We start from the raw sequence: 25,171 nt of genomic DNA, 5'->3' as shown, positions 1-25,171 counted from the left end.
ATGTGTGAATCACATGTGGGTCCATAGATTTTTTTTAATTCTAATATCACGTGGGACGAAAACTAGGTCAACATCGCCACGTCAGCGCCACATCAGCAAAACCACCCTCCAAAACCACCAAGGGAGTCAAATTGCACTGGTTTCAATAGTTTAGGGAGTCGTTCTATCCGGTTTTGCGGTTGAGAGACATATATTAGATTCGGGTTACTTTTAAGGGAGTCAAAGTGAACTTATTCCAGTCTGAAAGTAGGGATCTGAAAGTCTCAATTTGTGCAAATTAGGCCTATTAATAAAGCCCATTGGGCTTCCAGGCGATTGTCGCGTGGGCGCCGCAACCGAGACACAGCAAAAGGCCTTAAGGCCGCATCTCACCACCAGGAAAAAACGCGAGCGCATCTGAAGCCGAAGCGACACCAGCGGTGTTAGCCTACCCGCAGCTTGGCGAGTTCAGTTGGGTAAGCTAGGGTTTAGGTCTCGGCGCGCGGCGGAGGGGAGGAGGAGGCGATGGCGGCGGCGGCGGCGGCAGCGGCGGCTGAGGAGGAGATCGCGGTGAAGGAGCCGCTGGATCTGATCAGGCTCAGCCTCGACGAGCGCATCTACGTCAAGCTCAGGTCCGACCGCGAGCTCCGCGGCAAGCTCCATGTATGTAAACGCTCCTGCTTCTCCTCCTATTGTTTGTTCTTCGAATTTCGTGCTTTGCTTGTGGTTGGCCCTTCTCTGTGGAGGGGAAATACGGGGAATACTCTACTGTTGGGAACCTGATTTTGCTGGCTTGGTGTGACCTGCTCTCTTGTAGTTACAGATGTAAGGCGACGACTCGCTTTGTATGGGGATTTTGGTTTGTCTGGTTGATACCACGGTGATAATCCTAACTAGTTGTGGCAATCTATGAGCCATGTATTCATGCGGAACAAAATTACAGTGCCTCTGTAAAAAAAAAATTGTGAGGAAGGATAATAAGCACTCCCGTAGTTGACATTGTGTGGGAATTTGTCGAAATTGTGTGTGAACTATTCAGGATAGTGGGGGTAGCAGTCGAGCAGGAGATGATTCCAGGCTTTACGTGACTCTCACTTTAATAACCCCTTAGCATCATGGTGAGGTTGTGCAAATTTGTTTAGATTCTCATGTTGGATGTGAATAGCAATGCTGTATGCTGATAAAATTTTCAATTGTACATTGCCTTGCAATGTCTTTGGTTCATGATACTCTCACCCTTTCTAGTGCATCTGTACAATTTATTCTGCATTGTTGAGAGCTGAGATCCATATTATAACATAATATGGCTGGGAGTTGGGATGGCTGTTGCTGAGATGTCTTTCTTGTACCTCTTTATCCAGGCATACGATCAACATTTAAACATGATTCTTGGAGATGTTGAGGAGATCGTGACAACAGTTGAGATTGACGATGAGACATATGAAGAAATTGTGCGCGTAAGTGTTTTGACCTTTTGTTGCAAATTTTGTGATCAGTACTTTTGAAAGTCATGCTATAATTGTTTTGGTTAACCCTGACCATTGATTGATGATGGAATATCAATGTGGATAATATGTTTGCTTTAACCCATGCACATGAGTTGTTTGGCTGCCACCTTGTGCGTGCCACTACACATCTATATTGTTGTGCACATTTTTTTCTCAAAGTACCTATGGTGCTTAGACTGCTGGGCATATAGTGCTTAACTGCTGGTTTAGTGTAACATAATTGCGGTTACATACTTTTTATTGGGAATAATCTGATGCTTTGGGACATATTTCTTACTGCTATATTCTGAAATTTCTGGTGAACATGTTGATGCTGTACTAACTATTGCTAAATCGTGTCTTTTTCCAGACCACAAAACGCACTATCCCCTTCCTTTTTGTTCGAGGTGATGGTGTCATTTTGGTTTCTCCACCCCTCCGAACGGCATGAAGTATGAAGGAAGCTCCTGCCGATTGTCAACCATGAGTAATGTGTATTTTTTAATCAATGGCATGTGTTATGTGCTGAAGTGCTACTATTTCTGATGGATTCTAGTTTTAGCATATGATACAATTGTGTAACAATTTCTGATCGAGGTGCTAGTTTCTACTGTCATGTTGAATCAACCTTTTGTTACCAGATTAATCAACTCAATCCCGAAGCACTAATATTTGTTGTGGTGATGTCTTGCGTAATTTTTGTAGATCCACATGCCAAGAACACCCTGTTCCAATCTCTATTAAAAAAGAGCCAGCAAGTTGTAACATTTTTACAGCGTATATGATTCACATCACAACACCCAGCCAAACAGGGAACGTATCACCGTCCCAAGACTTATCACAGCCAAACAGCCAAACAGCCACACGGCAGCGGTGTCTCCAGGGCTTGCAGAAAAGACACATTTTACATGATCATTTCATTAGCTACAAAAAGAGATCTATAAACTATTCACTGACCAGCAAAGTCAATCTTCATTCCAGCCATGCTTGAATTCGCCCCAAATCCTCACGCCCGGTCATGAAATTGTATCCATCTAAAGTTCTAAACAGCAAGCCAACAACACAAAAAGTACGACACAAAGTATTAGCCAAAAATATTCGAATTTCTTCGGGAAACATGAATGGATTTAACTAAATTTCACCACATAGAAAAGAATGAATTTAGCGAAAATTCACCACCATAGAAAAGAGAATGCCCGGGATCAAACCGAAGATTCGATTCCCAATCCAGCGGAGAGATTGGGAAGAACAAAAAACCTTTTCATGATTCCCAATCCACATCAAGTAGGAATATTTCTGGTAACTGAAAGAGGTCAAATAAAGGAGAGGGTGAAACGGCCGGCGCCATCCCAAGTCGTCTTCCTCCTTCGCTCAACCCGCAGAAGAACACAGATTCGAAGAGGCAGAGGCGGCGAAGAGACGCGCGAGCCATGGGCGTCACCAAGGAGGATGTCGAGGCCGCCATCACCTCCTCCCTCAGCCCTTCCAGCCTCGTGAGTCTCTCTTCCCTAAACCCTCGCCGCTTATCCATCATCCTTTTGCCGTTCTAAACCCTAACTGCCGCTTCTGCTTTGGTTCCACGGTTTCAGGTGGTGACGGATACTTCCGGCGGGTAATTCCTCACCCCCAAACTCCAATTGTTCTTCACCTTTGTATAGGAGTATTTAATTTGCTTGCTTCCATTGTTACGAACGAAAGAGAAGAGATCTTGTGTTTGGTGACTGGTTGATCGATTGGTGTGAAGGTGCGGCGCGAGCTACGAGATTGAGGTGGTGTCGGAGAAGTTCGAGGGGAAGCGGCTGCTGGAGCGGCACCGGATGGTGAACACCGCGCTGGCGCCGCACATGGCGGAGATCCACGCCGTCTCCATCAAGAAGGCGCTCACCCCTGCTCAGGCGCAGCCCCAGCCGGAGCCGGCCGCCGATAAGGCGCCCCAGGCTTAAGTAGTTCTTGAACTCACACCTCCAAACTGTTCGATCACATATGCACCACGAGTGAACCGATGCACTTGGTGTAGCGTTTGTCATGGGTGTTTGAGATGTGCGTCAGCTCTCTCTGCTTGAATAATGTGCATACAATGGCAGAATTGGAATGATACTATGCTTGACTGCTTAGAAATTTCAGTAACTTTGCGTGCTTCCCGCGTCATGTGCTTGGCAGTTGATCCTATTTCACAATTTTGCCAATAAATTGCCGTCTAGATAATGATCCTATTTCGCAACTTTGCCGATAAATTGTCATCTAGTTAATATTTAGTCCTAGGACTTGGATTGTTTTCCCCTCGAACTAGGTTGTTTGATTGTAGAGATAAAGTGCAGTTGCTTCATGATTGATCTAGTATTGTTTATTGCTGCTACTATAAGTTGACTGGCTCACAGCCTGACATAGTTGCTAGTATCTACTAGGGGTTCTATAATGCCACATTGTTTTACTTGAGCATTTAGTCTCTGTATTTTTGGTGAAGCCGACAAATATTAAGAATAAACTATTCTCACTGCTTGCTGGACCAATAAAACTGGATATGATCATACAATTGTGTTTGGTGCTAGGTGTATGATGGCTTTTAGTTTATGTGATAAGTAGTTCTCAGCTAGTTTGGGGACAATAAAGTGGTAACTAGTTTAAAATCATATCGTTGTGTTGTAAGTGCATTTGCTGCTTGCACTATTAATTTCTTGGAGATCTGCATGCATGCTGACATCTGATAGAAAATGAACCACTTCCCTTCAGCATTTGCTTTGCTTCTTTGGTCTGTGTTGGTTTCGACTTCCTTTAAAGTGAATTCTATCAGAAGGCCTGTAAAAATGATTTTTATAGGTTGATGTGTTGATACTAGAGATGTTCTTCACTGAGATGTTTCTGTCAGAATGCTCATTGAACTGTTAGATACTTCTCTTAGTTTTGGAATTGGTTTCACAATTGTTTGAAAGCTTGAAGCAATAATCAACACAGTAGATCCAAATAGGCGAAACTGGTAATGTCAGTTGGGTTAATGTGAGTCCACATGTCTCTATGTTTTCTGAATTCAGAAGCTTATGTTCATTCCTTTTTTTTTTTTGGAACTGAACTTATGTTCATCCTTTGCAACAACTTGTAGAGTGTATGTACGGCACCTACTTGTACATGTGTTGTTTCAAATGATTCGAAACTGAAAACTTTTTCTAGTGTAATTCTGACTTAAAATTAATTATATTTTCCCCTGTTCTGTTTGAGCATTATATGCTATCTGTAGCTTTGATGCAAAATTCCATATGGAGGCTGTCAATCTGCTCTGTTCGTTAGGTTTGTACGATCCTTGGTGCTTAGGACAGCATTTTTTTTTCGTAGACGGGTTCATCTGAACCATATTTACTGAATGGTGTCCATAAAAGAAGTCCTTTTTTTTCTTTTTCGAGGGAACAACACTGATCACCGATCAAGTGAACAGTATAATGCATAGTATTTGTATTTTTATAGAGATGTTTAATGGCCCTTACTTCTGGCGACACATATGGAGGCTGCCTCTATACAAACAGTAAACCGAACTGTACGGCAACACTGTTTGTTCTCTACTGTAGCGATCTATCTTAGTTCATTCGCTGCAAATCCGACGCCTGAAAATACCCCAAAGTCACAGATACAGTACACCTCCTAACTTCACCGTGGATCCCAATCCCACGCCACATCCCACGCCAGCACAGGAGCGTGAGCGGTTGCAGCGAGAGCCGCTCGCGTCACTTCCCCGTCCATGGACGGTGCTCCAAGTTATGGACCACCCCGTGCAGCATCTTCCCAAAACGCACCGACCGGCACAATATTAACCGTGCAAAGAGCCAGAATTTGGCCACGAAGCGAGCAATCTCAAGTGTGGCCGGGTTCCGCCTCCCGCGTCGCCAGTTGTCGATCAGGCGCAACGGCAACGGCAAAGGCAAAGCAGTCGCCTCCGAGGAAAAGTCCGCATGAACTCGCGAGAAGCGGCGGGCCGTGGCGGGGCTACGTGGTACGTACCGCCTCCCGCCGCGACCGCATATATGCGGTGCGTGCGCGCAAACACAACAGACGCCGAGAGCCCGCGACACGGGAGACGGGAGTACGGGACGTTCGTGTACACCCCCACACGTAACACGCGTGCGAAATGAGCGAGGCGGACGGAGGCGAGGGGGCGAAGCCGAAGCGGCCGGCGCCGCGGCTGAACGAGAGGATCCTCTCGTCGCTGTCGCGGAGGTCCGTCGCCGCGCACCCCTGGCACGACCTCGACACCGGTGAGCTCACTGAGCTTTTGCTCTCTCTCTCTCTCTCTCTCTCTCTCTCCTTCTCTCACAAACATGCGCCCCCGCGCCGATGAAGATCATGGCCCGCCGGCCTATCTGCCGATGCTAACACCGTGGGGTTTTCTCTGTATTTGCAGGCGCTGACGCTCCGGCTGTGTTCAACGTTGTAAGCGCCCTCGCCACATGCCACGCCACAAGGGATTCTTCCCTTGGATTTACACTCACTTGACTAACGATGCGTTTCTTCTTGGTTTTGCGTGGATAGGTTGTGGAGATCTCCAAGGGAAGCAAGGTGAAGTACGAGCTCGACAAGAAAACGGGGTTCATCATGGTCTGTAATCAAACACTGTATTTATACACTCACGTCAGGGACCATATGCTCTGTGGAACTTTTTTACCATTTGGGCTCTTGTTGTACAGGTTGATCGGGTCTTGTACTCGTCAGTGGTTTACCCCCACAACTACGGCTTCATCCCTCGAACGCTCTGCGAAGACAACGATCCAATGGATGTTCTAGTGCTCATGCAGGTGATCATCCTTCAACTGTATATGCTGATGCTGTTATAAATTGTGCGATAATCACTGCAACACATGTCCAAACGTTTAATTGCAGGAGCCAGTGATTCCCGGCTGCTTTCTCCGAGCTAGGGCCATCGGACTCATGCCCATGATCGATCAGGTCGGTTCTACCCCGCATCCATTTTCAATACAAATTCATCGTCAACCGCGACTCCAGCTTGACCGATTGGAGCTAAATCTTCAATGAGACAGGGAGAGAAGGACGACAAGATCATAGCCGTCTGCGTGGACGATCCTGAGTACCGCCACTACAACGATCTCAGTGAGCTTTCGCCTCATCGCGTCCAGGAAATCCGGCGTTTCTTTGAAGACTGTATGTTCCTACTAGTTCTCAAATCGCTGCACTGACCAATGTTTTATTCTTCTTCAGCTAACTCTGTAGTTTCTGAACTTATTCAGACAAGAAGAATGAAAACAAGGAGGTCGCCGTGAATGAGGTACTGCCTGTGACCGCTGCTCGGGATGCCATCCAGTATTCCATGTAAGTGATGAACTGTCCATCAGTTCAGATTTTAGAACGATATATTGAGTAGTTTACAGTTTACACGTGTAACAGCAAGATGACATCTTTGCAAGTTTGCAGGGATCTGTATGCTCAGTACATTGAGCACTTGGGGCAGTAGACCAGTAGTATAACACCAGAACAATCCTTCACCGCCATTGATCATGTGTTTAATAGAAGTGCCAAACTACCTTGAGGTACTAAAATTTTAGTGTAAAATTTTGATACCCGCACCGCAGGTACACTTTCTGAAGGACCGTAAAATATCTACTCAAAAGGGGTACCCAAAACTGAAAAAATATTTTGCCAGGAAGACAGGAAGCACAGGTTTGCCTTAGTGACTTGTTGTATTAGTGCTTTAGCTGCTAGAGATGCACGGTGTATGTATTTTGTAAATAATAGTAGAAAAGGCCTTAGTTGCTCATGAAGCTGTTCCAGGCCTCAACACTATTACACTGAATTTTACAAACGTACAGTAAGACGAATAAAAGAAGTGCCTGACGAATCATGCATGTTACAGTAAGGCCAGGGAGTCCATTCGCACGCCTTGATGGTGCCAGATCGATCAAACCGAGCTTACTTCGCCTGTGCAGCGTACAACCCTTTGATCTCCTCCACATCTTCGAAGCTTCCAAGAAATATTGGGGATCTCTCGTGAATCTTGGTAGGAACGAGGTCAAGAGCCTGCATTGCCAATGTAGCAACAAGTTTGAACAATGTATCAGGATTCAAGAACTCAAGATGCTAATACTAAACATGCATGCTGTTTTAATCAAGATGAAATGAATGAAGAAATAAGTACCCGTTCTTTGCCTGTGAAAGACTGGCCTCCAGCCTGCTCCATCAGGAATGACATGGGGAAAACTTCATACAGAACACTGTAATTCCAAGATTTGGTGAATTCAGAATTGTTTATCAATATGAAATTGGAAGTACCATAAGCGAAGTGAGATGCCGAGAGTAGGCTTAATGTGTACCGGAGTTTTCCATTTGGGCTCTTCTTGTCTGCAGGGTACAAAAATACTCCTCCATATAGCAACGTACGGTGGACATCAGCAACCATACTGCAAATCATCAGGAAGCAATACTGTCACTACAATGTTAATTGGTGGTGATTACATCCTATTAGAAACTTTTATGAATCACAACAGAGGGTCAAAAAAGCTCCTATTAATAACTACAGCTAGGTTATATACATTGTCACCCAAAAAAAATGATCACCTTCCAATGTATCTCAAGGATTTAGGTGATGAACCATCCTTAGGGAACTTGCACTTCTCCACAAACCTGTAAATGATTGTTGTAGATTTTAGCTCAGGTTCTTCAGGAAGTACACTATTCTGAAAACATAAGTAGCGCGTACTTTGCGGTAGGCTCGTCCCAATTTTTCGCATTCCCTTCATTCACTGAATAAATCTTCCCTTTCTTTGGTATCTGCACAGAGTGAAGCATAGAACACACATATGAGTATTTTGCCCGCTCATCAGTGTACATTAAAAGACGGAAGTATCACTACTAATTGTCTCATAAACAGTTAGTCAAAAAAAATTGTCTTATAAACCTTGATGTCTGGATGAGTTAATATGAACTCCCCGAGAGATGGATCAAGTGTGAAGCCATTGACACCATTTCCAGTACTCAGAACAAGCTGCATCAAATTAGTTACACAGGTTATATTCAGGTGAGAATTATGACATTTATAGAGTAGGATGGATTAGGAGGTCGATTACCGTGCAGGAACTGCCGTACATGCAGTATCCAGCAGCAACCATGTTTTTTCCAGGCTGTAACACGTCCTCAAGAGTCACATTCTCCTTATCTTTGATCATGTAGATCCCAAAGATCTATAAAACAAGAGAAAGAACATGTAGTACAGGAATCCATTAAAGGTCCTTCTGACGAATCGAATCGAGTATTGTTCGAAGACAATTCAAGTTGACCCTAGAGTCTAGAATCCGTTAAAAGTTAAGACTTGCTATCAACTTTTCACTGTCACACTCACACAACACCTTGCTGCTGAAATTTTCAGTTTTTGAAAGCAGTACTCGTGTCCTCAGAAAAGCATGCTAGCAGTAATTCACAACTGATGGAGGAATAGTATTTTTCATATGTTGCTTTGGCCAAAAGTTCTCCCTTTTTCACGTCACCATCCTAGAAGGATGCCAAAACTGCAAATTGAACAGCGACTTGCCGTTCTTCCGAGTTGTCAGTGTTATCTTTTCGGTTTGGTGGTTTCATGTGTACGCACCGTTCCGATGGAGACGCCACAGTCGATGTTGGAGGAGCCGTCGAGTGGATCAAAGCACACGCAATACCTGTAAAAAAAACCGGCACCATGCATGTATTTTGTCAGGAAAAACAGAACAACAGATTGCTCGAATCAAGAAGCAGAGAGGTCGCGTTTCTGATCCGAAGCTACGCACTTCCCACGCAGCGCAGGGTCCACGAACGTCGCTTCCTCGTCCTCCTCGGAGACAAGAACGCACTGCACGCGATCGCAGTGAAAAACCATAAATATTGAGAACACTCTGAGCAAAGAAATGGTTTAAGGGGAGAAGAGAGTGAGTTCGTACGGTGCGGCCGCTGCTGACGAGAGCCTTGACGAACACCTCGTTGGACAGCACGTCCAGCTTCTTCTGCTCCTCTCCCTGGTCACACCAAGCAAGTCCTCAGTCCTCACTATCTCAATCTCAGAGACAAGAAACTGAGAAAGATGACAGTTATTGCCAGGTACACTTGCCTGAACGTTGGTCTCGCCGGCCAGCCCGATGAGCTTGGCGAGCCCGGCCTGCATGCACAACCCGAGAAGTTTTGTTCAGCGTGCCAATCAGTAGAGTGAGAACCGAGAGATCCGTACGCCTAACGATGAAACAACGGGAGGATTCGTGTGACCTTGTTGACGGCGGAGGCGACGAACTTGCAGCCAAGCACGATGTGGGAGAGGAGGATGGTGAGGTCGCCGCGTGCCTCCGGGTTGCGGCTCTGCTCGTTCAGCACGTACCGCGTGATCGTCATCAGGTCCGTCCGGTACGCGTCCGCCTCGTGATCCATCTCCGCACCACTCTCCTCAGCTACCGCGCCGCGCGCTGTTCTTCTCGTCTGCTTACTCTGCCTCGCGCTCTTCCCTTCGCTTCGCCTCGCCTCACTCTCCGGCTGCTCGGGTCGGCTAAAAAGCGCGCGGTTTAAGTGTTGAGTATTGGTCACACGGCGCGGGAACTGACCCGGTGAGGTGACGTGACGCGGGCGCGGTGTACGTATTGGGCGTTTTTTTTAGGGGTTTTGGGAGGTAGCGAGGGGAGAAAGTGAGGCTGGGAGCCGAGGGGCGAGGAGCTCCAACGGAATCGGCGCGGAGGCCTATCCCCTCTATCCGCGATGGCTGGTAGCGCGGTGGCCGTGTGCGTTTGTGGTCGTCGCGTTTCGCCCCCCAGGTGATCGAGGCCCGAGCTAAGTCGAGCTACTAGAGGCGAGCACGGCTTTGTCCTGTACCGCCACGTACTACGGCAACGCAGCAAGCTAGCGGGGGTGTAGTTGTTGTTGAGCAGAGGCGCCGACGCCGACGCCGACGTGGATGGTGCGAGATTATGACCAAGTACGTCGTGTTAAGCTGTGCGCCCGATGTGACGGCGAAACGGTTAACCGGAGAGGGGGTCTCGCAAATGGGCTCCAAGCCTCCAACTCTCCAAGGTAGAAGTTGTTTGCCTTTAATGGCCTAGCATTTACGCGTGGAATATGGCACCGGGTTCGACTTCGAGTGAGAGCTACAGGGCGGGAGGGGGACTCGCAGGCGACTGGACGCTTTACCTTCACGCTAGGCTGCTCGAGCTTCCGGTCAGCTCGGGGAAGAGCTGCTTTACCATGGCAGTGTTTAGTTTTCCCCTATTTCTGACTTTCCATCACATCATAATACACCAAAAACTTTACTATACATAAACTTTTAACTTTTTTTCCAAATTCCCAATTTTCTTCAAACATCCAACTTTTGTTAGAAATAAAACACACCCCATTTGACTTATCCTACTGGATTCGTCTGCCTTTCGTATTTAGTGGTTCAGTGAATAGATTCATACTTTTGACAAGCATATGCGACGGATAATCCGAGTAAAAAGTCCTGCTCATTTATTGTCCGTTGAGGTAAAGCGATGGTATATGCAACTCAGAAAGAACTTGAACCGAGGATTTCACACGGGGCTGGTCATGAACTCATGATCAACTCGACATGGTACGCAACTACTATATGCCTATTACCGGCAATGTAATCGAGTGTACCTTTAAAATACTGTAGTCATAGTAGAGACATCAAATACCAATCATATCAATAACATAAATTACGAGTAGCAAACAGAGCGTGTACTCCAACATGCTTTGAGAATTCAACAATCTATCCAGTGGAAACAAGATGTTGGCGATTGCTGGCGGGACATGCAGTTCAATGAATGTGTTAGTTGCTCTGGAACATAAACCCTGGAAGGTTCCTTCATCACCAAAGAATAATAGTTTTGACAGTTTTACTTTGGCACGATTCACGGCAATTGATCTTACTGTAGAACTAAACAGTATCGGTCGGCTTCTGAAAAGGGGGCAAAAAAGTGTGGTAAGAAGTCATACATATGGTGAAATTTATTTTACGGGAACGGACCTAAATGAAACTAGTAAATACAGAAAAAGTGGGTTCTTATGTCCATAAGCAAAATTAACCTGGAGTCTTCATCTTAAGGACAGGAAAGTCCAAACTTCAGAGTATAGTACAGCATTGGTTTGTTTTCTTTGCCTGCTTGTAGAACATCTGGAAGAAAAGAAAAACAATATCCCTCAACAAAATTCTGGAGACAAACGGTAATCAAGATAAAACTTAACAAACAAAAAATGTAAGTTAAAAAGGGTCCAGCGATTCTACAACTGAAATAGACGAATGACAGCCTAGACAAACAGGGGCTTAAGGTTCTATCATATTTTGCTCCCGTCACATAATAAACAGACTAGAATTATCATAGGCTACAGCCAAAAACCTGGCATAAGTATAGCTGTGCCATAACCAACAGATTCATATATACTATTTACATAATCAAGGATTTGCTTATACAATATTTCCATGGTTGGCAATTTCTTCATAATAGAAAAGAAAACCCCACTAATTCAACAGACATATGCGCGTGAAAAATATGTGTAGTCCTAAACAAATGTACTTGAGGAATCACAGTGAGAACAAAAAGTAAGAAGCACTCATCAAGTAAAAAAGCAAACATGAAAACACATGATTACCTGTGAAGCAGCACTCAGGTCTGAACTCTTCTCAACCAAGCTATCCAATCTTTCCCCTCTTTGGAGCACACTCTCAATAGTTTTATGCTGTTCAAATATTAGAACATAAACAATGCACATCAGCAAGCAGTTTTACCCATATGAAAAATAAGTTATGAGATATCAATTCATAACAGTAGATAATATGAATTCAAGTCAATATCGTAAGCTCCAGCACAAGATCGGGTCATTGAGTTTGTTAGAACAAGAAGTGTTGGTATTTACCAATATGAATGGCAGAGCTATTCTATAATTTTTTTTTCTGGTAAGAAATACTTACTAGGATAATTTTTGTTTCATCCAAGTCCCTCTGGATTTTCATTAACTTGTCAGCCTCTGCAGGGTCCTACAAAATAATGAAATCAAGTTATCTCATAAGAAAACATTCATGCAGGATGCAGTGCGTGTTTAAGTACTGGCAGTTTGGACCAACAAGGACAAGAAGAAAATCACAAACAAAAGCAGTTGTCTTAATAAGTCGAAAGCATATAATATGTTCAGACACCAACCAAAAGCAGCAAATAACTTATCATATGGCTAATGGACATTTCTCTTTTCATCCAAGAACAAGCATAGCATATTTCAATTGAGATGATGGAAGAATACATTGTAAAACAAATGAACTTCTTCAGTTACACTTTTCTTTGTTTATTGTAAGGTTCGGTTGTCCTCCATAAAGGAGATGGTAAAATATCCCCTGACCCCAGGTCAATAGTGTGTAACAATATTTGTAGAACATTTCCATTACCTCTGATCAATGAAACCATAAACAGATTGTATTTTTGTTCATGGAAAGCTTTACCTGAAACTTTGTCAAAGCATCTGTCAAGAAAGGCCACTGTTGGGCAGCATCTGTTGCATCTTTTGTAGCAGCTTTCCAAGAGTCCCCGAAAGCCTTCTGGTATTCGTCAAGTACCTTCATAAAATGAATTCTATCAATAACTGGATAATTAGGATAATTCTTAACTACTGATGTGTTGCATCATGAAACTTACTCTAGCAGATCAAAGGGTCATGGATCATTAATAAATTATCTAATCACGTATTCACATGTATGTAGATGTATGAAAGATGACGTAGAGTGGTTGCATGAAATAAATAGAACTGAACTACTCATTGACTAAAACATTGATTCAGGTGTATACTTGTTATCAGGACTCAGGAGTTTCGGAATGATATAGTGTGCCAGGTTTCAGCCTCGAAGATCCATTATATAGCTAGGTGAATGAAAAGGAGTTCCTAGATAGAAGGGTAAGCTTCAAAGTATCCGAACACAACAAGATGTATGTTCTGTTCAACATAGAACCAGGCCATAGAAAATTGTACATAGGTTGTTTCTATTAATTTTCAACAAACCACTGCAGAAACATATTGAACAGAAGTGAAGAAAAAGGACTGCTAATGTTGGGTGAAATAAGATGCATCAGCTTAGCATCACCCTTGTATGCACAACATAATTTTTTGTGCCTGTTCAGAAGATCAAATGTTTTATCCCACTGAGAATAGCAAGGAGACAATCCCTTATTGCTTGTGAATCTGATCCTAGGTCAAATACAAGGATATGCAATACAGGAATGTCAAGAACAAAGGCTCATACCTTATTCAGAAGAGAAAATGCACTTCGTACAGGATAGTGATCATCCATAAATGCAACTGCGCAAAGACCATTCCTGTTGTGTGAGTGGACCTTGTATTCTGCAAATATCAGGACAACTTGTTTACATGACCGTTCATTAACAACAGCAAACTGAATTCTCCTGATCACTAGACCGAAAATGAACATCGACTGCAGATTGCACAAACAATTGCATCATAACTCGTCATAAACGTTGGAATCAGGTCCCATATTTTCACCAGATATCCTTACGACGAACACAAGGTCACTCTTTTCAACGAAATCCAACAGCGCATCAGATTGAACTAACAGGCAACACTGCCTATCCACAAACGAGTTCCATGTTGAAACAAACCCAACAGCGCATCAGATTGTGAACTAACAGGCAACACTACCTATCCACAAACAAGCAAATAGTTCCCATGAAGCCCAACACCGTATCAGATTGAACTAACAGGCAACGCTACCTACTCCATCCACAAGCAAGCTAATACTGTAGTTCCACAGCCCGCTGATGTTCCAACTATGTTGGACTACTATCGGATCAGCGGTAAAAGTCTATATCCCACATAATCCAAGTCCATGTGAAGACCGGATCTGAGCATCGGGTCAGAAAGCAAGCAAACCCTAAGTGCGGAGGCAGATCTGAGGAGGACGATGGGTTGTTTACCTTCGTGCTGGACGGACTGGCGCTGGCCTGGCTGGGTGCGCTGGGCGACGGTGCGCGCGACGAAGACGATGAACTCCCGCGCGGCGCCCCGCTGGAAGAACCCGAAGTGGCTCACGTCCGTCGCGTTCGCCAGCACCACCGCCTCGGGGCCGCCCGACCCGCCGCCGCCGCCGGACGAGGATGCTCCCCCGCCGGAGGACGACGGCTTCAGCACGAGGAGCGCCGTGATCTTCATCTCCGCTGGTGGGCGCGAGATCTGCGGCGCCGCCGATCTCGCAGCAGCCGCCCGCTCCTGCCGCGTCGATGCGTGGATTTGGCTTGGGGGGCGGCGATCGTAGAGAATAGGGTACGAAAAAGAAGCTTCCCTTCCCTTCTAATGCTGGGATTCGGTCGCACCCCCACTAACCACAACGCGCACGAGAATAACAACACTCCCAGGACTGAGTGAATGACAGTGGGCCCGGCCTTGTCAGACACACGGACGCCTTTGCATTTGGAGCAAAATGCACAAAAGGAAAGCGGCCAATTCAAATGAATTTCGAAGGAAATTTCCTAATAAAAAGGAAAACTAAAAACGTAACAAGAACATCATCAGCCATGCCAGAAGCAAAAACTCCAGGAGAATTTTCGGATTTGGTGATAAGTAGAATTCTTCACTTCCATTTCATTCCAACACCATGGGATCACATAAGAGTAAGACAGATAAATTACATACGCAACACCCCAACTAGGCCATGACAGATCTGAGATCAAACACCAACCAAGGAACCCCATCAAATCTCTACATGTGCAGACTAGACACAGGAACCACCACTAGAACTACCAGGGTATCACAGCCTCTCGAGCAGATCACGCCTAGGCCCTCTCGCCACGGATGCGGCGGGCGAGCTGGATGTCCTTGGGCATGATGGTGACGCGCTTGGCGTGGATGGCGCAGAGGTTGGTGTCCTCGAAGAGCCCGACGAGGTAGGCCTCGGCCGCCTCCTGCAGCGCGGCGACGGCGGAGCTCTGGAAGCGGAGGTCGGTCTTGAAGTCCTGCGCGATCTCCCGCACCAGGCGCTGGAACGGCAGCTTGCGGATCAGCAGCTCGGTGCTCTTCTGGTACTTGCGGATCTCCCGGAGCGCGACGGTGCCGGGGCGGAAGCGGTGGGGCTTCTTCACGCCGCCGGTGGCCGGGGCCGACTTGCGCGCCGCCTTCGTCGCCAGCTGCTTCCTCGGCGCCTTGCCGCCGGTGGACTTCCTCGCCGTCTGCTTGGTGCGGGCCATCGGTGATGAGGAGGAGAGGCTAGGGCTTCTTCTACAAGCTTCGAATGCTCGGGTGGATTTGGGGGATTGGGATGAGATGGGGAATTCGAGAGGATGCGAGGTGTTTAAGTAGGGGAGAGGAGGGCGGGAGTTTGGGAAATTTTGGGCGGAGCGGCGCGGTTTCCACGAGGGAAGATGGGTTTGGACCGTTGGATCGGAGGGGAGTGGACGGCTTGGATTGCGATTTGACCTCGCGCACGCGGATCGTGGGGGCGCGATCCGTGGGGAGGGGTTTCCTGGATTCTGATTGGCTGGGGGTGGGAGAGCGAGAAGTGGGGTGTCACGCGGATCGTGGTTCGGTTTTCCTGTGCTGTGATTGGCTGGCTCGTTCGGTGCATGGATTCTGGGACCCAGCAGTTGTCACTTGCGTTCAGCGAAATGTTGGGCCCGAAAGCGTAATTGGCCTGGACTGGGCCGTACCTAGGCGGCGTTGTTAATGCGCACACAAATCATTTTTTACGGTATTTTTGGTTTACCAGAGGTTAAAATGTGCATTTTCACCCCCAAACAGCGAGGTGATACTATCCTCGCATACGTGCCTTCGCTCAGGGAGCTTAAACAAGCTACTCAGTCCCAAGGGGGAAAGCATAACATCCAAAACACTACAAGTCGTTCAAATACAAATAAACCTTTACTACGTACACAAAAATAAGTTATCTTCAAGAGAGAAAACAAAACTAGAGGTACAATCATTAAGACCCGCAATTCGGCTAGTAGAAAATTCGAAACAAAAAGCTTTCAAACTGCACGGGCAAACATCCTTGTTGCCCGGTGAAACCCAACACAACAATCCATTGCATACATTAGGAATGCCCTGATGCGATGCCATTGTCTGAAAAAACTGACCGACTCAGACGACCTACACTGCACACTACCTGGACAGATTTCTTCCAGTACACCAATTGACTTCACCTTCCGCATTGCCCCATGGCCAACAGCCCTCAGGTGCTACTGAAACCATGGGACGCATGCAAACAATCTGCAGATCACGTCTCAATCAGCTGATAATGGTACAAATCTGCCCACAAACTTAGAAGCACTTCATGTGGACGATGCCTGGACCAGATTCATCGTATTCGGCCTTGGAGATCCACATCTGTGACAAATTAAGTGGATGTCATTAGTTTTGCAGAGCAAAATGATCAGCAATAGAAATACCAATTTCAAAGAAGAAATAGTAGTGCATATTACTAGACAAAGAGAACTGTCTAAAAACTTCACAAACAATCAGGTTTATGTAATAGGAGTTATGTCTTATACATCATGTAGTATGCAACAAAATTACACTAGTTTTTTTTTGACATGGTCGGTACTTAACAGTTTGACGCTAAGATTTCCTTTTAAAAATCATTATTTCTAATCCATGAACTAAGTATATATTGAACTTCCTAGTAAAGTCCTGTCTTGGCCTTTGTGTTTTAAGATAATGGAAAGATCAAGTACATCTCCACCCTTTGACACAGTCCACAGCACATGGCCCAAGGAGCATGTCAAAGAAAGCAACACCAAAAAGTTTGTTAAATGTTTGCAAGGATGCAGTGTCTTGCAGACAATGGACTAAAAATGCATTAAGACACATAGTTTGGTAATCTCGTTAAGCAGATGAAACAAAAGTATATGCATTGAGACAATGGATACCTGCTGAAAGGTACTGAGAGAAGCCAGGATGGAACCACCAATCCAGACACTGTATTTCCTCTCTGGCGGTGCAACTACCTTGATCTTCATACTGCCAGGGGCAAGTGCAGTTATTTCCTTGCTCATACGATCACCAATACCAGGGAACATTGTAGATCCCCCACTAAGGACCACATTACCGTACAAATCCTTTCTAATATCAACATCGCACTTCATGATGGAGTTGTATGTGGCTTCATGGATGCCAGGAGCTTCCATACCAATAAAAGATGGCTGGAAGAGCACCTCCGGGCACCTGAACCTTTCTGCTCCGATGGTGATGACCTGGCCGTCAGGCAGCTCATAGCTCTTCTCAATAGAGGAGCTACTCCTGGCAGTATCAAGCTCCTGTTCATAATCAAGAGCAACATAGGCGAGCTTCTCCTTTATGTCTCTGACAATTTCCCGCTCAGCAGTTGTGGTGAAGGAGTAACCCCTCTCTGTGAGAATCTTCATAAGGTTGTCGGTAAGGTCACGCCCAGCAAGATCGAGTCGAAGAATAGCATGCGGGAGTGTAAATCCTTCGTATATTGGAACAGTGTGACTTACACCATCACCAGAGTCAAGTACAATACCTGCATTTATAAACTAGTTAGCGCAGTTCGACTACTCATTGGATATTAAAATCAATTTTTTTTAGATAAGTATGTTAAAATCAAATGGTTTTTTTTGTACAGCAATCATCATACCAGTTGTTCGACCACTGGCGTACAACGAAAGAACGGCCTGGATGGCAACGTACATCGCTGGGCAGTTGAAGGTCTCGAACATGATCTGGGTCATCTTCTCTCTGTTTGCCTTGGGGTTCATAGGAGCCTCGGTCAGCAATACAGGATGCTCTTCAGGAGCCACACGGAGCTCATTGTAGAAGGTGTGGTGCCATATCTTCTCCATGTCATCCCAGTTGTTGACAATACCATGCTCGATTGGGTATTTCAATGTCAGTATACCTCTTTTCGACTGAGCTTCATCACCCACATAGGCATCCTTCTGGCCCATACCAACCATGACACCAGTGTGGCGTGGCCTGCCTACAATGCTAGGAAAGACAGCCCTGGGTGCATCATCACCAGCAAAACCGGCCTATTCCACATGAAGAAATGATCAATTCGTTGGGTGCTACAAATGTATTAGCAGGCAAAAGAGAATCTGAACATCCCAATTGTGCGAACTAACAGTTTTACAGCGTGGCAGGAAAATTAACTAACCTTGACCATTCCAGTGCCATTGTCACAGACAATAGGCTGGATATCCTCTTCAGCCATCCCTCAAGTGTTTCTGCAACAAATATCAGTATTCAGAATGCATTCAAAAATCAATTATTGTGCATATTAACTTAAGCACTGTTTTGCTTAAGTGCCACCGAGCTTACTCCTGGGCCCAAATAAAGTGCATGATAAAAAAAATGAAGTAGCAATCACTAAACATTTACAACATGCCAACGAACAACCAATAAAATACAGATCATATCATTAGGGAACTGATCAGGTATAGGAAAAAACACAACATGGGACTAACCATTAGAAGTGGCACCTGGGACTGAATGTATGATCATGCAAAATAAGAAAGAATTTTCATTTGAGTTCGCTTTGATTTCAGTAAGGCAGTATGGATCTTTTAAAAAAAACTACGCAATAAAGGTAAACACAATCACGATGTGACACATCAGAGGTTTCATGTTAACAAAGGAAAAAACACAACATGAAGTAACATACAACTATTTGTCTGGAATTCTGGATGCATGATGCAAGTATCGACTGAAGTAACATACAACTAGCTGCGCAGCGGATTGTTAGAAAGGAAATAGAAAGTATTAGAATAGGTATTATGCAGTTTGAGATCATCTCCAGAAGTGATATTGGAACTGCTCTGCTGTCTGCAACTGCAGCATACAACCCGACCAAGGATCAGACTATACAACATACAGTACACAAACGCCATGAATTCCCTTGCTAGTCATGAGAGGATACAGCTATCAACCGCAAGCGTCCAAACGCCGAGGTCAACACAAACAGTCCACGAAAACAGCGCGAAATTCCCCGGAAAAATCACCCGGACAACAAAGCACGGGAAGCTCTACCGGCGATCCAGCGAAGCGATTCCACGGATCAGATCGAAACAAGGATGGAGAGGGAGAGGGAGAGATCGAACGGGCTTACACCTCGGAGACTTCGGCGAGGCGATCGGCGGCGGAGGGGATCGAATCGATCGCTTGGGGGGGACTCCTCTGCTCCTTCTAGAGAGCTCCGCCGCTGACGCGAGACAGCGAGCGCGAGACAAATGGGAGAGCCGAAACGGAAAGCGCAGCAAGGGGAGCCGTTTTATGCGTGGAAGCCGCCCCGTTGGACTAGTCTTCTGCGGCGTCACCTTCGCCTGCAGAAGCACGGACCGCGTGTGTGCTCAGCTACCCTCCTCCCCTTTGCCTCGCCGTTTGAACGTGACATGGCACCGTCACGGCACGGCAGAGCACGAGGCAGGCGACCTGGGCGAACCACTGAGCCAGCCAAGCCGAAGGTGTCTGACCTGACCTGGACTGGCGTGCCGGGTCGGTGGGTATTGGCAAGTTGGCAACGGAAACGGACGGACTTTCGGTGCCGAAACCGGAACGGCCACGTCGGAGTCGGTTTCTTAATGGCCGGTGGGCCACCGGCTGGTTTGGACGGGGCGTGCTGGCGTGCGGTGGAAGCCGACCGCGCAACCTACTCCCGTGACCCCGTCAGCCTTCGCCGGTGAGGCGGTGATAGGCTGACAGCGATCCGGTTGCTTGCAGAATATTTTTAATTTTAGTTATTAATAAAATGTTAAACAAAAATATTTTTTCAAAGCTTTATAAATGATTAAATTTTACAAAACTGCATATGCTTTATAACTAAATTATAGCAAAACTACATATTTATAACTATATATTTGACACTAATGTTGTGTTATTCCTCTAATTTTTTCCAACTCATATCTCTCGTTTTCCGCCTGCACGTTTTTCAAATTACTAAACCGTGAGGTTTTTGCAGAAAAAATTCTATAAAAAGGTAGTTTTAAAAAATCATATTAATCCTTTATTTAAAAAAAAGTTAATACTTAATTAATTATGCAATAATGCGTGCTTCGGGTTCCCAACCCCTTATCCTGAACGCAGCCTAAGTTTATTGCATAATTTTAGGTTTATGACCAAGTATCGTAAAAAATCACAAAATTACAAAATTACAAAATTTAGGTTTTAAATCCTTCTATGTTTGAGTTGTAAACACCCGTAATTTTGTGATAACATTTTTCTATATCTATAGTTTTACGGCACTCCACCTTGAATATCTAGTTTTGGGAAAAATTTAATGTTAAATATATAGTTTTGTGGTATATTATCTTAAATATGTAGTTTTACTGTAATTTGATCAACTTACCTTTAATTTTGTTAAATTTACTCTTTATAAATCTACAACCCTATTTTCCTCCAAGATGATTTTTTTTATGACGTGGCATATGTGACATATCCGTTGGTGTATGTTAATGGCCGCACGAAGATTTTACGAGCAACCATTTGTAGTCCTTTAGGAGAGCGGAAGAGGGCTGCCTGTAAAATGGTTGACCTCCCTCCGCGTGGCTGCTAACTTGCATCCACAGTCGTGTGTTATGTCATAAAAACCGTTTAAGAGAGGGTAGAGATGCACTACTAAATACATACTCCATCCGTTTCATAAAAAACCAAACTAATACCGGATGTAACACATCTTAGTACTACGAATCTAGACATATATCTATCCAGATTCATCATACTAGAATATATCACATGCGGTACTAGATTCGTTTTTTATAGGACGGATAGAATATAAGTTTGAATAATTTTTTTTTGTAAATAAAAATTTAAACTAATAAAAAAAATCCTGCTAGCACGGCGAAGGCGGCCTGCGCTGCCAATCACCTTGAGGGCCCATGAGTTTCCCGTTGCGAAAGTCCAGGATGAATAGCAAGGTGTCCAGCTGCCGCGCTTTTGTCTATTTGGGCTTAGTTTGGATGCCAATTATAGGCCTGTTGGGCTGGTCGCCGTTCGCCTGAGACCTATTTGGGCTTGGATTCTCCTGAAAGTCTCACGAAGATCAATGGATTGGGCTTCTGGGAGTAAATACTCTTGCTTACTTGCTCCTGTGGCGTCACCGTGTTCAGTTCCTTCAAAAAAAGAAGAGAGGAAATTCGTCTCTTTAGCTTTTCTGGCTTCTGCCTACAGTAGTAAAGAGAGAAAAATGAAAGAAAAGCAAAATAAAAGACAAAGTTAAGGGGAGAAAACTCGCCAATTGTCGTACCATTTACGGGTTCACTTTTCTACCGAGGTGCGATCTGAGCTAAACCGATTTACACCAGGGCCACACGAATAAAACGCGGACCATTTTGTCACGTCAACACAAGTCCTCGTCGGATGATCGTGATATTCTTCTGCTAGGAGATACGGAGTATATACGACACAAATTACGCGAAACAACTTTCATGCGTTGTGACTCGGACATATCAAGCACAAGATTGGACCAAGGATGCAACACGAAGAGCTTGCTCCATCAAATTCTACAGACCACGATTGATTAAGACCGTACAAAACACTAATGCGTAGCACTATCACTAGCTACAGCAGAATGCATCATTCGGTCGAGCAAGCAGCCGGCAGAGAACCGAACTCTCCCCCAATAATTGACTTTTCCAGCCACGCAAAGCAGCAATAATTCATACTGTATTACCCTCTTTCAGAAAGTTGACGCAGTTCCATCCTATGATGCCGGAAGAACAGCATATGTTGATATCCTGTTGGTGCTTTCAGCACTGGGGGATATGATAAGTTGATACGCGAATACTACGGCTCAGTTGATCACTTTGCCCGCGTATTAGTGTCAGTTGTTCTGGGCAATAGTGGCTGCATTATTGGCAACAGAAAAGTATAATTAACGAGGCACACGCTAGCTATAGTACAGTGCTTTGCAGCTTCCAGTAGTGGAAGGCCTCAGGAGAACCCATTACGTGAGCCAATAATTCAGTGAGGCGGAAAGGTTTGTGGCAGTGGTAGCTGCAGCTCCCACTCTGGACGGCCGGGGGGAAGACGGAATGAAGATGTAACCGACTTGCAGTCAAAAAGCGTGCTTCATGCCTCCCCATTTCAGCTAATTATTGCGCTAAACTATTCATAAATTGACTAGATTTCCTCCCCGGAAGGTTCATTTTGCAGCAAACAATCGAATATGGCACATGGTATTGTGATTCACTTTGCAGTGAGACAGAGGGGAAAATGATGTCTTCAGAAACAGCGATAAGCATCGCATTATTCAGCGTACCTGCTTTGAACTTCAGGAAGTCACCAATTCATCAGTCGGCCGTCATCATCTATAACTCATCGGCAAAGAAAATTCAGCAACCCCGTACAAGTCAAAACGATTCTTAACCAGTAGCAAGGGAATCTGGAATTACCCGTGGTTAGCAAATATGCGTTCTTAGTTAACTTTTTCAGACTACGAGGGAGATACACGCCACCACAAATCCACAACACAAACATCCATCTTTTATAGTACGAGATACACCGTAGGCCGATTCCTCTTTTTCTAATTCTGCTACTACTATACCAATACTCGTATGTACAGTACAATGTAGAGTCACAACGTCAGACTAGTGTTGTAGCAGGCTGGCACTCCTGGAGTACGTCCGTGGGCCGAATTTACTCAATGGGCCTGTTGCCCATTTCATTGTGGAACAGATCACACAATATATCGTCAATTTCATGGATTTTTTTTTGTTTTGTATTTAGAATATATTAAGAGATACTTGATCTAGTAAAAATATTTGACGTTGGGAGAACTAAACTCAACATAAAATAAATTTGACTAGAGAGAGTATGTATATTATACTCCTGAGTTGAGTTTTTGTTCAGTTCTATTGTATATATAATATTTTAGTAGAGTATTATACCTCTCGAAAGTAGAAAAAAAACACTCCAGATGCAGCTCCCATCGTGTCTGAAACAATTCAGACGATTCAAAAGTTGGCACTCTCCGTGCAATATTTGCAAATGGGTTTACAAGCCTGAACCAAATCACAACCTGATGGTACATATTTTTGCAGTTTTCAGTAAAATTTACTCGGGTGGTTTTCACCTTCATTTCATCGGAACCGGGTCACTTCGACATGAACATAACAGAAAAGAAAAAAAAAACAGAGATAATGACCACAGTATCTCGGATGACAAAAGAAAAGCAAAAAAATGTTCACTGTGTTCCCAACTACTGTGATAGCCTACTGTACAGTTGAGTCACGTTGGTGCTAAGGCGTCTCGTGCTGGCCGCCGGCGGCGTCAGGGTAAACCTGCAGCTGCACGGCCGCGGCCGCCGCAAACGGCTCCCGCCTGCACGTCGGGCAGGTCTGCCTCGCGGCGAGCCATCGGTCAATGCACCGCGCGTGGAAGCCGTGGCCGCAGCGCGGCAGCACGCGGACGCGGTGACCCTGCGCGAACTCGGAGAGGCAGATGGCGCACTCCGTCGAGCCGCAGCCGGCGAGCCGATCGAGCCCGCCGGCCGGGCAGACGATCGCCGGGATCTTCTCCGCGATGGCGCGTCCCGGCTTCTTCCTGGCTACCCGGGCGCATCGCTCCGCCGCCGCCTCGTCGCCGTGATCCCCGGGCGGCTCCTGGCCGTAGCACATGCGCCGCGTGACGCGGAACGCGCACCGGGCGATCGCGTGGAGCACGAGCCCGACGACGAGCACGCAGAGGAGGAGGGACAGGACCGTGATCACCGTCGCGTCCAGCGAGCTGAACGGTGCCGGACGACGCGCCGCCGCCGCCGCGCCGCCTTCCAACACGCGCCCAGCCGGACCAGGCGACGCGCCGGCGGCCGCCGCCGCCGACACCACCCTGCCGTTCGACAGAAGCCTCCTGGCATGCTGCTGCAGCTGTTCGACGTCCATGTCTTGGTAGCTCACTTCAATTCCTTCGTGTAAAACTCCAAGAGGAAACCAACGTACGCACGTGCACAGTAGAAAACGTTGGTCTCGTGGGAGAAGAGTTCTCTCGTCGCACGGCGAGGGTGGCCGTTTATATAGGAAGGTGACAGTGCGCAGTGGAATTTTAATAGTAAAGATATTTCGGGTCGCCGTCATTTCAGTCTGTGTGATTTTTGTTCTTTGCTTAGTGGGCACCGCGGGGGAAAAAAAAGAAAGACTTTAACAGAAGTACTTACCCTGTGGACTTGTCGATCAATTCAGAGGCATGTGCGAGTAATGGAGGGGAGTCGTGGAGATAAGATGCACCACACTACCTATTGTACGTAAGGGAGCCGGATTACCGGCAAAATTCAGAGGAGACACACAGGACAGACAGGCTTTTTGACCAGATGCAGAATTACACGGAAGTGCTTCAGTACGTAGTTCAGTTTCAGACTTCCAATTCCCCATATTCTCTAAAAAAAAATTGGTAGAAATCACCTACTCCTTGTGTACCAAAATAAATCAATCTAAAATAAAATATGATATTACATAAACAAATTTAAATAAGAGTTTGTTTACCAAATTCGTTGAATTAGGTAATGTCTTATTCTATTCTAGATTGATTTAATTTAGAACGGAGGTTATATGTTTGAATTAAGGAGGGGGTGAAGATTTGAACCTACGAGCTTTAGCACTATGCGACCTCCTTATCTTTCCGGTAGTCCTTAAAATTATGTTTCAGAAAGAGTAAGTTTAATTAAGCAAAAAGAACACACAATACAGCGGCATCTTCCATGGTTTTGAGAGGCAGGACGTATATGTATCAGTAGTGCAGTACGATTGAGGAAATTATTCTAAACTCTC

The 25,171-nt window shown here is 45.5% G+C and overlaps 8 protein-coding genes across 9 annotated transcripts; 3 read left to right on the top strand and 5 right to left on the bottom strand.

Annotated features, from left to right (window-relative positions):
* The first annotated feature begins 386 nt into the window (after positions 1–386).
* On the top strand, positions 387–2,150 carry LOC4325074 (sm-like protein LSM3A). Its single transcript, XM_015786008.3, has 3 exons — positions 387–642; positions 1,341–1,436; positions 1,837–2,150. The coding sequence occupies exons 1-3, from the start codon at positions 505–507 to the stop codon at positions 1,915–1,917; spliced, it is 315 nt and encodes a 104-aa protein (XP_015641494.1). The 5' UTR covers positions 387–504; the 3' UTR covers positions 1,918–2,150.
* A 667-nt stretch (positions 2,151–2,817) lies between these two features.
* LOC4325073 (protein BOLA2) lies at positions 2,818–3,614 on the top strand. Its single transcript, XM_015786018.3, has 3 exons — positions 2,818–2,959; positions 3,056–3,078; positions 3,211–3,614. Exons 1-3 carry the CDS (start codon positions 2,897–2,899, stop codon positions 3,407–3,409), a joined length of 285 nt encoding a protein of 94 aa, XP_015641504.1. The 5' UTR covers positions 2,818–2,896; the 3' UTR covers positions 3,410–3,614.
* Positions 3,615–3,763: 149 nt separating this feature from the next.
* LOC4325072 (soluble inorganic pyrophosphatase) lies at positions 3,764–7,352 on the top strand. The gene is made up of 8 exons (XM_015785997.3): positions 3,764–5,707; positions 5,854–5,882; positions 5,982–6,047; positions 6,137–6,244; positions 6,330–6,395; positions 6,488–6,608; positions 6,695–6,776; positions 6,879–7,352. The coding sequence occupies exons 1-8, from the start codon at positions 5,581–5,583 to the stop codon at positions 6,916–6,918; spliced, it is 639 nt and encodes a 212-aa protein (XP_015641483.1). The 5' UTR covers positions 3,764–5,580; the 3' UTR covers positions 6,919–7,352.
* LOC4325071 (fructose-1,6-bisphosphatase, cytosolic) lies at positions 7,079–10,154 on the bottom strand. Of its 2 annotated transcripts, none has more exons than NM_001406188.1 (12): positions 9,690–10,020; positions 9,538–9,585; positions 9,371–9,445; positions 9,221–9,282; positions 9,046–9,112; positions 8,528–8,641; positions 8,359–8,445; positions 8,161–8,231; positions 8,019–8,084; positions 7,775–7,861; positions 7,600–7,675; positions 7,079–7,481 (listed from the first exon to the last, which is right to left on the bottom strand). In NM_001406188.1, the coding sequence occupies exons 1-12, from the start codon at positions 9,846–9,848 to the stop codon at positions 7,374–7,376; spliced, it is 1,020 nt and encodes a 339-aa protein (NP_001393117.1). In that variant the 5' UTR covers positions 9,849–10,020; the 3' UTR covers positions 7,079–7,373. The 2 variants fall into 2 exon arrangements, with proteins under 2 accessions (NP_001393117.1, XP_066166609.1); XM_066310512.1 differs by having other exon boundaries at positions 7,126–7,481; positions 9,371–9,441; positions 9,534–9,585; positions 9,690–10,154.
* Positions 10,155–10,957: 803 nt separating this feature from the next.
* LOC4325070 (VAMP-like protein YKT61) lies at positions 10,958–14,722 on the bottom strand. The gene is made up of 7 exons (NM_001406187.1): positions 14,381–14,722; positions 13,693–13,790; positions 12,898–13,011; positions 12,376–12,441; positions 12,057–12,143; positions 11,493–11,580; positions 10,958–11,364 (listed from the first exon to the last, which is right to left on the bottom strand). Exons 1-6 carry the CDS (start codon positions 14,613–14,615, stop codon positions 11,530–11,532), a joined length of 651 nt encoding a protein of 216 aa, NP_001393116.1. The 5' UTR covers positions 14,616–14,722; the 3' UTR covers positions 10,958–11,364; positions 11,493–11,529.
* Positions 14,723–15,004: 282 nt separating this feature from the next.
* LOC4325069 (histone H3.2) lies at positions 15,005–15,796 on the bottom strand. Its single transcript, NM_001428180.1, has one exon. The coding sequence runs from the start codon at positions 15,644–15,646 to the stop codon at positions 15,236–15,238; it is 411 nt and encodes a 136-aa protein (NP_001415109.1). The 5' UTR covers positions 15,647–15,796; the 3' UTR covers positions 15,005–15,235.
* A 482-nt stretch (positions 15,797–16,278) lies between these two features.
* Positions 16,279–19,658, bottom strand: LOC4325068 (actin-7). The gene is made up of 5 exons (NM_001428181.1): positions 19,524–19,658; positions 18,571–18,640; positions 18,052–18,445; positions 17,324–17,937; positions 16,279–16,781 (listed from the first exon to the last, which is right to left on the bottom strand). Exons 2-5 carry the CDS (start codon positions 18,625–18,627, stop codon positions 16,716–16,718), a joined length of 1,131 nt encoding a protein of 376 aa, NP_001415110.1. The 5' UTR covers positions 18,628–18,640; positions 19,524–19,658; the 3' UTR covers positions 16,279–16,715.
* A 3,791-nt stretch (positions 19,659–23,449) lies between these two features.
* LOC4324798 (RING-H2 finger protein ATL72) lies at positions 23,450–24,411 on the bottom strand. The gene has a single exon (XM_015787324.3). The coding sequence runs from the start codon at positions 24,287–24,289 to the stop codon at positions 23,648–23,650; it is 642 nt and encodes a 213-aa protein (XP_015642810.1). The 5' UTR covers positions 24,290–24,411; the 3' UTR covers positions 23,450–23,647.
* Between the last annotated feature and the right edge of the window lie 760 nt (positions 24,412–25,171).

The sequence above is a fragment of the Oryza sativa genome, chromosome 1, assembly GCF_034140825.1.
Source record: "Oryza sativa Japonica Group chromosome 1, ASM3414082v1".
Classification (NCBI taxonomy): Eukaryota; Viridiplantae; Streptophyta; class Magnoliopsida; order Poales; family Poaceae; genus Oryza; species Oryza sativa.
The sequence above is the reverse complement of the archived record's forward strand: the minus strand, read 5'-3'. Positions and strand labels throughout refer to the sequence as shown.

What these genes read in the sequence shown, in the direction of transcription:
- LOC4325074 (XM_015786008.3), top strand. Translation starts at nt 505, where the DNA reads ATGGCGGCGGCGGCGGCGGCAGCGGCGGCTGAGGAGGAGATCGCGGTG. An exon ending in AGCTCCGCGGCAAGCTCCAT is followed by an intron (nt 643 to 1,340) that starts GTATGTAAACGC and finishes CTCTTTATCCAG; the next exon opens with GCATACGATCAACATTTAAA. An exon ending in CATATGAAGAAATTGTGCGC is followed by an intron (nt 1,437 to 1,836) that starts GTAAGTGTTTTG and finishes GTCTTTTTCCAG; the next exon opens with ACCACAAAACGCACTATCCC.
- LOC4325073 (XM_015786018.3), top strand. Translation starts at nt 2,897, where the DNA reads ATGGGCGTCACCAAGGAGGATGTCGAGGCCGCCATCACCTCCTCCCTC. An exon ending in CCCTCAGCCCTTCCAGCCTC is followed by an intron (nt 2,960 to 3,055) that starts GTGAGTCTCTCT and finishes CCACGGTTTCAG; the next exon opens with GTGGTGACGGATACTTCCGG. An exon ending in GTGACGGATACTTCCGGCGG is followed by an intron (nt 3,079 to 3,210) that starts GTAATTCCTCAC and finishes ATTGGTGTGAAG; the next exon opens with GTGCGGCGCGAGCTACGAGA.
- LOC4325072 (XM_015785997.3), top strand. Translation starts at nt 5,581, where the DNA reads ATGAGCGAGGCGGACGGAGGCGAGGGGGCGAAGCCGAAGCGGCCGGCG. An exon ending in CTGGCACGACCTCGACACCG is followed by an intron (nt 5,708 to 5,853) that starts GTGAGCTCACTG and finishes CTGTATTTGCAG; the next exon opens with GCGCTGACGCTCCGGCTGTG. An exon ending in CTCCGGCTGTGTTCAACGTT is followed by an intron (nt 5,883 to 5,981) that starts GTAAGCGCCCTC and finishes TTGCGTGGATAG; the next exon opens with GTTGTGGAGATCTCCAAGGG.
- LOC4325071 (XM_066310512.1), bottom strand. Translation starts at nt 9,848, where the DNA reads ATGGATCACGAGGCGGACGCGTACCGGACGGACCTGATGACGATCACG. An exon ending in TCGCCTCCGCCGTCAACAAG is followed by an intron (nt 9,586 to 9,689) that starts GTCACACGAATC and finishes TTGTGCATGCAG; the next exon opens with GCCGGGCTCGCCAAGCTCAT. An exon ending in TCGTCAGCAGCGGCCGCACC is followed by an intron (nt 9,283 to 9,370) that starts GTACGAACTCAC and finishes GATCGCGTGCAG; the next exon opens with TGCGTTCTTGTCTCCGAGGA.
- LOC4325070 (NM_001406187.1), bottom strand. Translation starts at nt 14,615, where the DNA reads ATGAAGATCACGGCGCTCCTCGTGCTGAAGCCGTCGTCCTCCGGCGGG. An exon ending in CCAGTCCGTCCAGCACGAAG is followed by an intron (nt 13,791 to 14,380) that starts GTAAACAACCCA and finishes TGATATTTGCAG; the next exon opens with AATACAAGGTCCACTCACAC. An exon ending in ATGCTTTGACAAAGTTTCAG is followed by an intron (nt 12,442 to 12,897) that starts GTAAAGCTTTCC and finishes ATTATTTTGTAG; the next exon opens with GACCCTGCAGAGGCTGACAA.
- LOC4325069 (NM_001428180.1), bottom strand. Translation starts at nt 15,646, where the DNA reads ATGGCCCGCACCAAGCAGACGGCGAGGAAGTCCACCGGCGGCAAGGCG.
- LOC4325068 (NM_001428181.1), bottom strand. Translation starts at nt 18,627, where the DNA reads ATGGCTGAAGAGGATATCCAGCCTATTGTCTGTGACAATGGCACTGGA. An exon ending in ATGGCACTGGAATGGTCAAG is followed by an intron (nt 18,446 to 18,570) that starts GTTAGTTAATTT and finishes CATGTGGAATAG; the next exon opens with GCCGGTTTTGCTGGTGATGA. An exon ending in CGCCAGTGGTCGAACAACTG is followed by an intron (nt 17,938 to 18,051) that starts GTATGATGATTG and finishes TTATAAATGCAG; the next exon opens with GTATTGTACTTGACTCTGGT.
- LOC4324798 (XM_015787324.3), bottom strand. Translation starts at nt 24,289, where the DNA reads ATGGACGTCGAACAGCTGCAGCAGCATGCCAGGAGGCTTCTGTCGAAC.